The sequence below is a fragment of the Salvelinus fontinalis genome, chromosome 3, assembly GCF_029448725.1.
Source record: "Salvelinus fontinalis isolate EN_2023a chromosome 3, ASM2944872v1, whole genome shotgun sequence".
Taxonomy (NCBI): Eukaryota; Metazoa; Chordata; class Actinopteri; order Salmoniformes; family Salmonidae; genus Salvelinus; species Salvelinus fontinalis.
Genome location: NC_074667.1, coordinates 6,221,343 through 6,235,754, shown reverse-complemented (window position 1 = coordinate 6,235,754; position 14,412 = coordinate 6,221,343). Strand labels below are relative to the sequence as shown.

General features: G+C 45.3%; 1 protein-coding gene across 4 annotated transcripts in view; it reads left to right on the top strand.

Annotated features, from left to right (window-relative positions):
* Nucleotides 1–14,412, top strand: part of LOC129836885 (rab11 family-interacting protein 4A-like) — an 87,910-nt gene that overhangs the window by 46,636 nt on the left and 26,862 nt on the right. Inside the window, exon 1 of one of the 4 annotated variants that reach the window (XM_055902932.1) lies at nt 2,857–3,277. The exons of the other annotated variants lie outside the window; for them this stretch is intronic. Within the exon in view, the coding sequence (XP_055758907.1) occupies nt 3,197–3,277 (81 nt within the window). The 5' untranslated portion in view covers nt 2,857–3,196. Of the gene's footprint in view, nt 1–2,856; nt 3,278–14,412 lie in introns of those variants that run through there. 4 annotated transcript variants of the gene reach the window in all.

Here is a 14,412-nt window from a genome sequence, read left to right as displayed (position 1 = left end):
TCCCTCTTTCCCACCCTCTTTATATAAATCTCTCTCTCCATATATGCATGTCAAGCACTTGGTGATCTTGTGTCTGTGAGGTGAGGATCTGATACATATGTCAGTTTCCCCCGGAGACAGTCTGAGTCATAAAGACAAAGGGGGCAACAAAGCAGATATGATCAGAGGATGTCAGGAAGAAAGGAAGAAGTAGAGGCTGAGAAGCAGAGGGAGAATGAGAGATGGATTAAGCTGAGAAATGAAGAGAGAGAACGGTGAGAGAGAGGAAGTGGTGAGGGAGAGGAAGAGAAGTGTCCTCCACCCTGAAATGCAGGCACGGTCACCATTGTTTGGAGCAAGTTTGTCACAAAGAAGCTAGGTTGGCACGGTACAGAGGGATAAGGTGTATTGTGAGTGATCAGCTTGGTTGACAGGAGAGTACCTTGGTTACAACTGTCCTGTATGGGAGACAGCTCCTCTTGAAGAAAGTAGGACATCACTGAGACATAACAGAGACAGCAACTGCTCCCTGAGCGCCAATGACGTGGACGTCAATTAAGGCTGCCCCCCCCCCCCCCCTTCTGATTCAGAGGGGTTGGGTTAAAGGGGAAGACACATTTTGGATGAATGCATTCAGTTGTGCAGCTGACTAGATACCATACCCCACTTTCCCTTCCATTAACACAACAGTGATGATAACAGCACAACAGACACCATAGTGACAACAGCATTACCACAGACAGGTGTTAGTGCTACCACAGTGAGATGCTATCGTTTGGAGCTAGGAAGAACAGGGAGATTTACATGGCGTAGTTTGCACAGGTGCAACAGAGAGGCTGCTGTATAGGTAAAAGACTCCTACGAAGTGTACCGCACCTCTAAATGATAATGCTGATTAATTAAATTCCATATGCTGACCGCAAGGCACTGCAGAGGGTGGTACACTCAGTCGAACGCACCACTGGGTGCACACAGCCTGCCATCCAGGATATCTACAACACCAGGTGTCGCAGGAAGGCCAAGAAGATCATCATTGACTCCAGCCACCGTATCCACGACCTGCCCACACCCCAGTGGATATTTATATTCATCATTGTCACAGTTGTAAACAGTTATATATTATTATTATTATTTATTGTTTCATTCACACCTGCACTGTTGGAGCTCGGAGCTTAAGAATTTCACTGTACTTTGCAACTATCTGTGACTAATTAAAAAATATCTATCTTATATAGAATAAATAATTGGTTTTAATAATGAATTTTACCATGGCAGGTGATGTACTGCACAGACTCAACAGTATTCCCCTCACCATCCACCCCTCATCCTGTCTAGCAGTTTGAGCTGTTGTCTTGTAGTTTGAGGCTGCGTCCTAAATGGCACCCTATTCCCTATGTAGTGCACCACTTTTGACCAGAGCCTGGGACACAGCCTGACTCTATCCTTCTACTGCCCCTGCCAAAGTCAACTTATTATGTTGTGAGACAGTTGGGCTCAGCGGGCTCAGACTGTGTGGGTTTAACATTAAGCTGCTGGGCCCTGGGACAGGGAGAGGGGGTGAAGGAGGGTGAAGAAGTACAAGGAGGAGGGGAGCTGGGGAGGAGAGGTAGAGGGGAGATTGGGGAGGTGATAATGAGAGAAGGAGGTGTTAAGGCTGTAGCCGTGTTGTGATGCTGACCTTTTGGGATCCACTGTTGTTGACTCAAACACTGCGTCAGCCAGGCTTTTTAGAATATAAATTTATTTTGGTTACCTTTTTTTGTTACTAGGCAGGTCAGTTAAGAACAAATTATTGTTTACAAGGACAGCCTAAACCGGCCAAACCGGACGACGCTTGTCCAATTGTGAGCTGCACTATGGGACTCCCAATCACCGCCGGTTGTGATACAGCCTGTAATCGAACCAGGGTGTCTGTAGTGATATTCACGCACTGAGATGCCGTGTCTTAGAACGCTGTGCCACTCGGGAGCCCCAGGCTATCAGGAAGGGAAGGAAGGAGGAGAGAAGCCTCAACCTTCCCTTCTCTTAGGGGTTGGGGGATCTGGGGAGGTTGGTGGGGTGGAGAGTTCATCACCAGATCTCAAAGTCCATTGTTCCAGTGGGAAGTGTGTGTGTGTGTCTGCGTTTGACCCTTTCTCTCTCTCACACTCTTTCTGTCACTCTGTCTTTTTCAGACATTAGTCTATTTTGCTCTTTCTTCCAGTGACACTGTAGCCTACCAGCTATCTCCCTCAGTCTAAAATACAATTTCTCACCATTCTCTCTCTCTCTCTCTCTCTCTCTCTCTCTCTCTCTCTCTCTCTCTCTCTCTCTCTCTCTCTCCTCTCTCTCTCTCTCTCTCTCTCTCTCTCTCTCTCTCTCTCTCTCTCTCTCTCTCTCTCTCTCTCTCTCTCTCTCTCTCTCTCTCTCTCTCTCTCTCTCTCTCTCTCTCATATACCCACACAGAAGCTCAAATATGCAAACAACTTTTTATACACCTGATTGGGACACCAAACACTCTCTTCCCTTCCCTTATCTCTCTCTCCTCCTCCCCACTCTCTCAAATCCTCAAACCCACACAGAACTCCATCACCCCACTTTTCAGGTTTTGAACCTGTAGATAAATGTGCCGTGTTATTGGATAAGACTGTTTGAGTGGAGATAGCATGTTACTTCCGCCCTCTAGTAAAGCCGCTCTGTTCTATGGAAGAGAGGCAGGGCTTGATATGCAAATGCAGCTTGAGGGGGCGGCGGCCAAGAGAGAGTTTGCAGCAATGTGACTCTCTCTCTCTCTCTAGGGGCCGGCCCAGCTGAAGCCAGTTGCCCGGCAACAGCCCAGGGAGAGGGGAGGAGGGGGGAGTGGCCTAATCTCAACAACTGTTGCCAGAACTGAGCTCCCTCTGTGTGAATGTGAGCCAGCCGGAGAGCGAACAACCAAATGAGTGTGTGTGAGAGAGTTGCTGCATCTCTGCATGTGTGTGAGAGAGTGAGGTAGTTGCAGTGTGTGTGAGTCGTGCTCTCACAGAGGAGCTAAGCCAGCCAGCACAGTTTTAGAGGCTCTGAAAGAGCACTCTCTCCTCTCCTCCTTTTCTCTCCCTCTTTTTCTGGACGACACTGATTCTAAGGACTGCCATTTGGACCATCTAAACCCCCGGCACTTTCTGTACTGACCTGGCTTCACCTGTGTGTGTAAGACGAAAGGCAGAGGACTTAACCCCTGGTTTGAGGGGCGCGTTGGATGACTTCTACGGATGAGGGCTTGGCCGGTCGAGTGTTGGGCCAGGGGGACCACCATGGCTCCCCCCAAATAATGGAAGGGGTAAGAGACAGCACCTCTTTGCTACAGGACGGGGGTAAGGGGATAGAGGGGTAGAAGGATAGAGAGAAGGATCTGGGGCGGAGGCTAGTGGTTGGCGGATCTGGGGGGGTTGGTGCGGTGGAGAGTTCAGCACCAGAGCTCAAAGTCCATTGTTCCAGTGGGGTGTGTGAGTGACGGAGAGTGTGTTTTGTGTGTGTGTCCGCGTTTGACCCTTTCTCTCTCTCACTCTCTTTCTGTCACTCTGTCTTTTGCAGACAGAGTATTATGCTCTTTCTTCCGCTGCCACACTGTAGCCTACAGTCTATCTCCCTCTGAAATACAATTAATCACCATTCACTCTTCCCCTCATCTCTCCCTCTCTCTCGCTCCCCCCCTCTCTCTGACCAGCCAGCCCCGGATTTCAATTAATCCCATTACAATCAGAGGAGGGGTGAACCGAGACAGCACCCAGCCACCGGCTGTACAGAGAGAGAGAGAGACTTAAACATTGTGGGGTTTTCGTGTACAGTACAGTATGAGCTTGGCTGAAGCTCAATGTTGTCTGTTCCGGCAGTGTAACTTAGCCTATGGTTCAGTGAGAAAGGAGAAGTTTATCCCACACAACAATGTGTCAAAAAGGACGTTTGCATTCAAACTTTTGGAATGGGTGATAGGGTTTCACAATGTTTGAGTTTCCTTGTTGTAATTGTGGTCTCAGTTCCACAGAAAAGAGGAAAGATGTCTATTTATCATACAGTAACTAGTTTCTCTCACAGTGACATGTGACATGGCTAGCCGTATCTGTTCGAATAAGACGGCTCATGTTCTGTAACAAGACATTAAGTAATGAGATGTGTCCTCTTAGTCTCAAACTAACTAAGCTGATAGGCCTAAACTACACTGCTCAAAAAAATAAAGGGAACACTTAAACAACACAATGTAACTCCAAGTCAATCACACTTCTGTGAAATCAAACTGTCCACTTAGGAATCAACACTGATTGACAATAAATTTCACATGCTGTTGTGCAAATGGAATAGACAAAAGGTGGAAATTATAGGCAATTAGCAAGACACCCCCAATAAAGGAGTGGTTCTGCAGGTGGTGACCACAGACCACTTCTCAGTTCCTATGCTTCCTGGCTGATGTTTTGGTCACTTTTGAATGCTGGCGGTGCTTTCACTCTAGTGGTAGCATGAGACGGAGTCTACAACCCACACAAGTGGCTCAGGTAGTGCAGCTCATCCAGAATGGCACATCAATGCGAGCTGTGGCAAGAAGGTTTGCTGTGTCTGTCAGCGTAGTGTCCAGAGCATGGAGGCGCTACCAGGAGACAGGCCAGTACATCAGGAGACGTGGAGGAGGCTGTAGGAGGGCAACAACCCAGCAGCAGGACCGCTACCTCTGCCTTTGTGCAATGAGGAGCACTGCCACAGATCAATGGCACATAATGAATGGTGGTTTGGAGGAGCTGAGTCCACAGAGAGACTTGAGGACCTACAACTGTACAGGTGTCCTAGAACAAGCATACAGGAGCGGCCATCAGTTATGAGGTTGTGTGTATGAGGTTGTGTCCATTTTTAAGTGTGTGTGTGTCTATAGTTTATGTGTCAGCACGTGCCTCAAGCATTTCTGTTTGTGTCTGCGTATGTGTGTCTCAGTAGCCGAAACCTGAAGTGCTTATAGAGACTTCTAGTGCTTACTTCACAGAATGCTGCTGGATTATGTGTCATCAGTTCCTGTTCTCTTTTGACTCTCAGGTTTTTTTTACTCCATCTGTGAATGTGTGGGCTGAGAGTCTCTCCATTACTGCAAGAGTTTGAATCATAAAGATCCAAAGCACACACATAGGAAACACTGGAAATAACCTCAGCTGTACTCAGAGAAGGAAACATACTGACTAAACAGTTAACACATAGGCCTTCTGGTAAAGGACAGTAAAATAGACTTAAAAAGCAATATTGTTTAGTGACTGCACAGGTAGACTCCATTGTGTTGGAGAGAGCACTTGAATCGAATGCCGGCTGCTGAGTTAGTGTAAGACAGAGATAAAGAGACTGAAAAGCGCTCTGCAGTGCGTCAACAGTATGAGATTGGATTTGGTTCTTATCTTCTCAAGCAGTCAGAGAAACACCAGCAAAGCCACAGTATGGCTCTCTCTTTCCTTCTTCCTCTCACTGTATCTCACTCTCCCAGTCTATCTTTCTTTCACTCCCTCTTGGTCTCTCTCTCTCTCCCCCACTCCTGTTTCTTTCTCCCAAAATCAAAGCCTCCTCTTTTGAATTTCGCCAGTCGATGTCTGTCCCAGTGGGTGGCTGCTCATACCTACTGCTCTCTCTCGCTCGCTCTCTTTTCTTGCTCACTTTCTCTCGCTCTCTCCGTCTCTGATCTCTCCAACATATCCAATATCCATAAAAGATCATCCAGACTTTAATCCAGCGAATAATTATCCAGATTATCTGAATATTTCTCATCTCTGGACATCGGGAGAGAGGGATACAGATGGTGGGAAAATGATAGGATCCAGGCTAGAATACATGGAATAGCTCAATTATCCTTTCAGATTTCCCATGCGAAAGTTGAAAGGAGGTATTACGTTGCATGGGAAAGAATAGACTGACACAGGCTTTCTATCTCTTTCTCTTAGGCTAAATAGAAGGAGAAGAGAGAGTGGAAACATTGCCAGTGGAAAACTTGTCCTTATGCCTTAGGTATAGTATAGCATATATACCTTGTTGTTATGGTGAGATGTTGGCCTGCATCACGCTCACTGTTTAGTCATGATGATGCAGCTTCTTAAACCATCTTCCATCCTCTTCCTTCTTCCTCAGTCAATAGTAGTGTGAACTGCATGGTAATCCAGATGATTGCCTACTGGCCCTGGGCTGCAGATCAATGATATGTCCAGCACTCAAATGTTATTGACCTTCAGCACCACATGGGATCAGAGAGGGAGTAGTCCATTTTATTCATTAGAGTCGTAGGAACAGTGTTGTCTCTCCTCTTAAAAGAAACTTAGATCTGGGAAAGAGGTAGTTGTAGATCAGAGGCGTTTTAAGGCTTTTCCAATATTGTTAATGTTACATGACATTTGCGAGAGAGATAGAGTGAGAGAGAAAGAAGATGTGTGAAAGTAGAGACTAGAACTTTCCAATTCTGTTTGAGCAGGATGAATGTAGCCCATATTCATTCCATATGTGTATTAACATATTCATGTTCTCGCCTTACTCTGAACAGATGGTGCTTTAGAATGGAAACTGAAATATCACATTTACATAAGTATTCAGACCCTTTACTCAGCACTTTGTTGAAGAACCTTTGGCAACGATTACAGCCTCGAGTCTTCTTGGGTCTGACGCTACAAGTTTGACACATTGTCACAGATCCCTCCGGTACAGTTGCTCATTCTGTGCACCAGTTTCTGAGGCCTACGTCACCAACCTCTAGGCACTGAACTGTGTCATTACACACACCTGGTTCCAATTCCTCACTGATTTGTATAAATGTGCCCTTTGTTTCACCATTGGGCTGTCGATTATTGTTCCAATGTCTGTTGGTCGTGTGAGTACCTGTACCTTGTCGTTTTGGATTTCATGCCACTTGTATTGTGCATAGATGATTACGGGTCTCGTCCCGTGTTGTATCATTGTGTGCTTGTGTTTTCGGGTCTCGTCCCGTGTATTTATTCGAGGTACTCCTCGCTCTTTTGTTTGGGTTTTAACCCTATGTTTTGTATACGTGTTTGTTTGGTCTTCATCCCTGCTCCTTTACATGGCACGCTGTAATTTGGGTAGAGAAATTAAAAAAACTATTACGCATTCCTGCGCCTGTCTTCCGATCCTTTATACCAACGTGACACACATCTGTATTTGGGGAGTTTCTCCCATTCTTCTCTGCAGATCCTCTCAAGGTCTGTTAGATTGGATGGGGAGCGTTGCTGCACAGCTATTTTCAGGTCTCTCCAGAGATGTTCGATCGGGTTAAAGTCCGGGCTCTGGCTGGGCCACTCAAGGACATTCATAGACTTGTCCCGAAGCCACTCCTGCGTTGTCTTGGCTGTGTGCTTAGGGTCGTTGTCCTGATGGAAGGTGAACCTTCGCCCCAGTCTGAGGTCCTGAGCGCTCTGGAGCAAGTTTTTATCAAGGAACTCTCTGTACTTTGCTCCGTTCATCTTTCCCTCGATCCTGACTATTCTCCCAGTCCGTGCCGCTGAAAAACATCCCCACAGCATGATGCTGCCACCACCATGCTTCACCGAAAGGATGGTGCCAGGTTTCCTCCAGACGTGACGCTTCACATTCAGGCCAAGAGTTCAATCTTGGTTTCATCAAACCAGAGAATCTTGTTTGTCATGGTCTGAGAGTCCTTTAGGTGCCTTTTGGCAAACTCCAAGCGAGCTGTCATGAGCCTTTTACTGAGGACTGGCTTCTGTCTGACCACTCTACCATAAAGGCCTGACTGGTGGAGTGCTGCAGAGATGGTTGTCCTTCTGGAAGGTTCTCCCATCTCCACAGAGAAACTCTAGCTCTGTCAGAGTAACCATCGGGTTCTTGGTCACCTCCCTGACCAAGGCCCTTCTCCCCGGATTGCTCAGTTTTGCCGGGTGGCCATCTCTAGGAATAGTCTTGGTGGTTCCAAACTTCTTCCATTAAAGAATGATGGAGGCCACTGTGTTCTTGGGGACCTTCAATGCTGCAGACATTTTTGGTACCCTTCCCCAGATCTGTGCCCCGACACAAACCTGTCTCAGAGATCTACGGACAATTCCTTCGACCTCATGGCTTGGTTTTTGCTCTGACATGCACTGTCAACTGTGGGACATTATATAGACAGGTGTGTCTTCCCAAATCATGTCCAATCAATTGAATTTACCACAGGTGGACTCCACAATCAAGTTGAAGAAACATCTCAAGGATGATCAATGGAAACAAGATGCAACTGAACTCAATTTCGAGTCTCATAGCAAAGGGTCTGAATATTTAGGTAAATAAGGTATTTCTGTTTTTTTTACTTTTAATACATTTGCTAACATTTCTAAAAACCTGTTTTTGCTTTGTCATTATGGATATTGCGTTTAGATTGATGAGGGTTATTTTTTATTTAATACATTTTAGAATAAGGCTGTAAAGTAACAAAATGTGTAAAAAAGTCAAGGGGTCTAAATATTTCTGAATGCAATCTACATACAGTATGAAATTAGTAAACCAGTATGTAAACATTATTAAAGTAACTAGTGTTCCATTTTTAAAGTGGCCAGTGATTCCATGTCTATGTACATAGGGCAGCAGCCTCTAAGGTGCAGGGTTGAATTACCAGGTGGTAGCCGGCTAGTGATGGCTATTTAACAGTCTGATGGCCTTGAGATAGAAGCTGTTTTTCAGTCTCTTGGTCCCAGCTTTGATGCACCTGTACTGACCTCACCTTCTGGATGACACCGGGGTGAACAGGCTCTGGCTCGGGTGGTTGATGTCCTTGATTATCTTTTTGGCCTTCCTGTGACATCGGGTGCTGTAGGTGTCCTTGAGGGCAGTTGGGCATACTGCACCACCCTCTGGAGAGCACTGTGGTTGCGGGCGGTGTAGTTGCCGTACCAGGCAGTGATACAGCCCGACAGGATGCTCTCAATTCTGCATAATGTGCTCCAGCAACTTAGACTATCCCTAGCAACCTTTATTGTTCAAACTAGAACCCATAACAATTGTATGATGAATGTTTTGTGTTTTTGCGTTTCACCATGTCCAATACCACACACCAAACATTACCCAAGAGCTAGTATGGCCTCCATATTACACAGTACTCTATAGTTATTACAATTACACCGTAGTCATACTGTAGTAAGAGGAACGTCAACACGTCAGGAAACTTGTCTCCAGATTCCCCTCCCTCCCTCTAGGTTTCTGTTTGCCAGATGGAACTGAGGGAATCATGAGTCTTAGTCATTCCCATGGTTGGTGAAGCTGGTGTCAAGCCTAATGCCTCAATAGTCATTTTTCATCTTTCATCCTCCCACTCTTTCTCAGTTTTTCCCCCTTCTCTCTCTATTTCTTTCTTTCTCCACATTGGTTCAACATAATTTCATTGTGTGGGCCCAGTGGGATATAATGTGTGAAAGTACAGTCGTGGCCAAAAGTTTTGAGAATGACACAAATATACATTTTCACAAAGTTTGCTGCTTCAGTGTCTTTAGATATATTTGTCAGATGTTACTATGGCATACTAAAGTATAATTACAACCATTTCATAAGTGTCATAGGCTTTTATTGACAATTACATGAAGTTGATGCAAATAGTCAATATTTGCAGTGTTGACCCTTCTTTTTCAAGACCTCTGCAATCCACCCTGGCATGCTATCAATTAACTTCTGGGCCACATCCTGACTGATGGCAGCCCATTCTTGCATAATCAATGCTTGGAGTTTGTCAGAATTTGTGGGATTTTGTTTGTCCACCCGCCTCTTGAGGATTGACCACAAGTTCTCAATGGGATTAAGGTCGGGGGAGTTTCCTGGCCATGGACCTAAAATATCGATGTTTTGTTCCCCAAGACACTTAGTTATCACTTTTGCCTTATGGCAAGGTGCTCCATCATGCTGTAAAAGGCATTGTTCATCACCAAACTGTTCCTGGATGGTTGGGAGAAGTTGCTTTCGGAGGATGTGTTAGTACCATTCTTTATTCATGGCTGTGTTCTTAGGCAAAATTGTGAGTGAGCCCACTCCCTTGGCTGAGAAGCAACCCCACACATGAATGGTCTCGGAATGCTTTACTGTTGGCATGACACAGGACTGATGGTAGCGCTCACCTTGTCTTTTCCGGACAAGCTTTTTTCCAGATGCCCCAAACAATCGGAAGGGGGACTCATCAGAGAAAATGACTTTACCCCAGTCCTCAGCAGTCCAATCCATGTACCTTTTGCAGAATATCAGTCTGTCCCTGATATTTTTTCCTGGAGAGTAGTGGCTTCTTTGCTGCCCTTCCTGACACCAGGCCGTCCTCCATAAGTCTTCGACTCACTGTGCGTGCAGATGCACTCACACCTGCCTGCTGCCATTCCTGAGCAAGCTCTGTACTGGTGGTGCCCCTATCCCGCAGCTGAATCAACTTTAGGAGACGGTCCTGGCGCTAGCTGGACTTTCTTGGGCACCCTGAAGACTTCTTCACAACAATTGAACCGCTCTCCTTGAAGTTCTTGATGATCCAATAAATGGTTGATTTAGGTGCAATCTCACTGGAAGCAATATCCTTGCCTGTGAAGCCCTTTTTGTGCAAAGCAATGATGACGGCACGTGTTTCCTTGCAGGTAACCATGGATGAAAGAGGAAGAACAATGATTCCAAGTACCACCCTCCTTTTGTAGCTTCCAGTCTGTTTTCGAACTCAATCAGCATGACAGAGTGATCTCCAGCCTTGTCCTCGTCAACACTTACACCTGTGTTAACGAGATAATCACTGACATGATGTCAGCTGGTCCTTTTGTGGCAGGGCTGAAATGCAGTGGAAATGTTTTTTGGGGATTCAGTCCATTTGCATGGCAAAGAGGGACTTTGCAATTAATTGCAATTCATCTGATCACTTCATAACATTCTGGAGTATATGCAAATTGCCATCATACAAACTGAGGCAGCAGACTTTGTGAAAATTAATACTTGTGTCATTCTCAAAACTTTTGGCCACGAATGTAGTCGCTACATCTTCCCAAGTCTGTTTGAGCAATATGAATCTAGTCTAGATTCATTCCATATGTGTATTAATATATTCATGTTATCTCGCCATACTCTGAAAAGATGGTGCTTTAAAATGTAAATGTATTTTTCCCACCAACGTCAACTTACTGACTCGACCAAACTATATTCATCAGTGTTTGTGTGACATGTTGGAAATAGCATAGAAGTGTTTGCATGTATTTGCATGAGTACAATTTGACTCTGGGTCCAGCTAAGAATATGTGGATGCTAATGCTCTCGGGTAACTGATGAACTGATATTAGTACAGGAACTAATAATAAACAAATAATTAAATTAGTTGACAAGGATTCCATGTTTTAGAGATATACTGTTGAATATCACAAACACACCTTGTACATGCACTGTAGATGCTTGTTGCTTAGTGGTAATTGTTGTTAAGGTGCTCCAGCAAGTGTGTCTGTCCAGTAACTTTATTGTTCAAACCGGAAGCCATAACAAATTAGTGATGTATGTTTTTTGCTTTGCGTTTCAACATGTCCGATACCACCCACAGCTTTAAATAAGAACTATGGTATGACACACCATATTACCACACAGTGTAGGTTAAACATCCCACGGTCATTACTGACACCCCATTTCCCCTTCCTCCTTCCCTCGAAGTTTCTGTTCATTGTCTAAGTCAATCCCATGGCTGGTGAAGCTGGTGTCAAGCCTCATGCCTCTATCTCAGTTTCTCCCCCCTTCTCTCTGACTCTCCCTCCCTCTCTGGCCAGCTCTGTGATCTCTCCACTCTGTTCTCCCTCAGTGGGTGTGTGACTGGAGGGGAGGAGCAGTTCCTTTCGTTCTCTCCTCTTCCTTTCTCTCTCCCTGTCTTTTCCCTCTCTCACGTCCTCTCCTTTCTGCTGCGCTGGATGTGAATAATAGATGGCTCTACTGATCCTCCTCTCAGAGATCCGTGCTGCTCCCTCTCTCTCTCTATCAGACTGCAGCACACAAACCCAGTGTCTGCAGGAGCATATTCTGTTAAATAGTAATGATTTGGTATGACTGTATCTAGCGCTTCTCTGCTGTCCAAAGCACTTTATATTGTAACTCAGTGCTTGCGCCACCGATGTGGAGCCATTTCTCCTTCTCTCTTTTTGTGCAGTGCTATCACCCACCTGGCAATCATCTCTCAGTAACTCTCATTCTCCTCTACCTGCAAAATGACAGCAACTGACACTGACCTCACTTTTGTACCTATTGTCCCTGTGACACACAATCCCACGTCTATGGGAGCCTCTAGTGTTTTTATATTAGTGTAGATAAAGAAAAGGGGATGAGGAGAGGAAGACATCTTAGACTACTGAGATGCATCCCTTGAAATATAATTGCTTCCATGTCTGTAGTGTAGATGGAGACGAGGACAGGAAGACAGCTTAGACTATTGAGATGCGTCCTTCTGAATCATCCTCTCTTTAGTCTTTAGACACAAAAACAGCATTGCATCGCCCAGAGCTGGAGCCGCTCTACTCTACTGTGTGTAGCAGAGCATCAACAACAGTGATTTTACTGCTGGGCTTTTCTCTCTCCACTGAGTGAGCAGGCCATGATGAGCCTAATAAAGACGTCCGGCAGGCTGGGTCGGCCGATGACTGAGGGTGTGAGGAGAGATGAGAGAGAGAGGAGAGTAGAGATGGGAAAGAGGAAAGGAGAGATGTGAGAGAGGAGAGATGGAAGAGATGAGAGTAGAGATGAGAGAGAGGAGAGAATGGAGAGAGGAGAGATGGGAAAGAGGAGAGGAGAGATGGGAGACTGGAGAGATGGGAGACTATCTGGCATCATAAACACAAGGATGGGGTAAAGGGCTGAGTACAGTCTTTAACATGAACACACCCGAGTTCACATATGTGACCGACCGCCTTCGGTCTTATGGAGCAAAATTAAATGTAGTTGTTTACATTGGATAACAGCAGAGACACAGAGCCACAAAATTGTTTATCATACACTGTGTTTGTGGAAGAATGGGACTTGTTTCTCACTTTTGAGAAAATGTTTTTGTACCTATTGGAGAGCTCTTCTTTGTCTACACCCATTCAGCATCATTCACACCCTCTTAAGGTTTAGCCCCACCCATCTCTAGAACAGCTCATTGACCATTTTACTCTCCCTAGTAGAGCTGGTTAGGCTGTTTTTATGTAATCCAGAGCGTTGGTGATAGCAACTGTGGTGCTGGCAACAATTTACGCTTTTTTGCCAACGTTTACTGACACGGCAATATTCAACAGGTGTTGAGCTTTTGTAAATTCGTCAGTTATTCTGCGTTCTGGCAGACTCAGACGAGAGTACTCTGAAATCGGAGTAGGTAGCAGCTACATTTGCAGCTACATCTATCAACAGTTGTCACAGTGACATTCTATTTAAATGGTTACTTGCATAGTCTTTTGTTAGGCATGTAGCTAGCTAGCTAGCTAGGTAAACAATGAACCATAATCCCAACTCATGACTTTACTACCCCGCATGAATCTGCAGGTAGCTAACCAACGAGGTTCAATGTTAGCTAGCTAACATTAGGATATAACTAGCAAAGCAAATGGCTCTGAGATATGAATAATAAGATCATACGCGTAACGTCAGCTAGCGAGGCAGCCAACTAACGTTAGCTAGCTAGTTAACAGTACACTTTAGCTTGAAATTAAAATGACATTCTGTCAAAATTAGAAACATGTAATATCTGAAAATGTAGCTACTATCTTACCCGTATACATCATGGATGGACACCTCTCCCTGTCACGGATGCCCTTATTTTGAAGATGTTATCCAGAGACAGGTGTTTTCTCCATCTCCTTAGCTATCATACTCTAATTCCACTGATTTCAAAACTCGATCCTCCAGAAAGTGGAGAGCAAAACTTATGCAGTTCTACTAAGTGATATATATATATATTTTTAAAGCTGTTTTAGACAGGATTACCTACACATACTGACCAGCTCAAATAGACAGACATGTGCTACATGGCGAAAGTTTAAATTCAAATGGCTCTCCTGTGAAGTAGTGACCCGCAACATACGCCTAGTTTCCTGAAACGAGTCAGATATGCGCACACACACACACACACACACACACACACACACACACACACACACACACACACACACACACACACACACACACACACACACACACACACACACACACACACACACACACACACACACACACGGCTGAGGGAAGGATGGAATGTCAGTGTGTGGAAGCGGAAGAGGAGGAGAGAGAGGGAGAGGATATCAGGAAACCAGGCCAGAGCCCCTGGGTTTTGGTCTCTCAGGTTGTTGGTGGCTTCCCATCTCTCACTTGATCTTGAATGGGAAACCAGAGAGAGTGAGAGCGAGAGGGAGAGTTATAGAGAGAGACAGAGAACTCCAGTAAGTGATCTAGAGCTATCAATATTAGAGAAGAGCAAGAATGGGCATATCCTGGGAGGTGGTGATA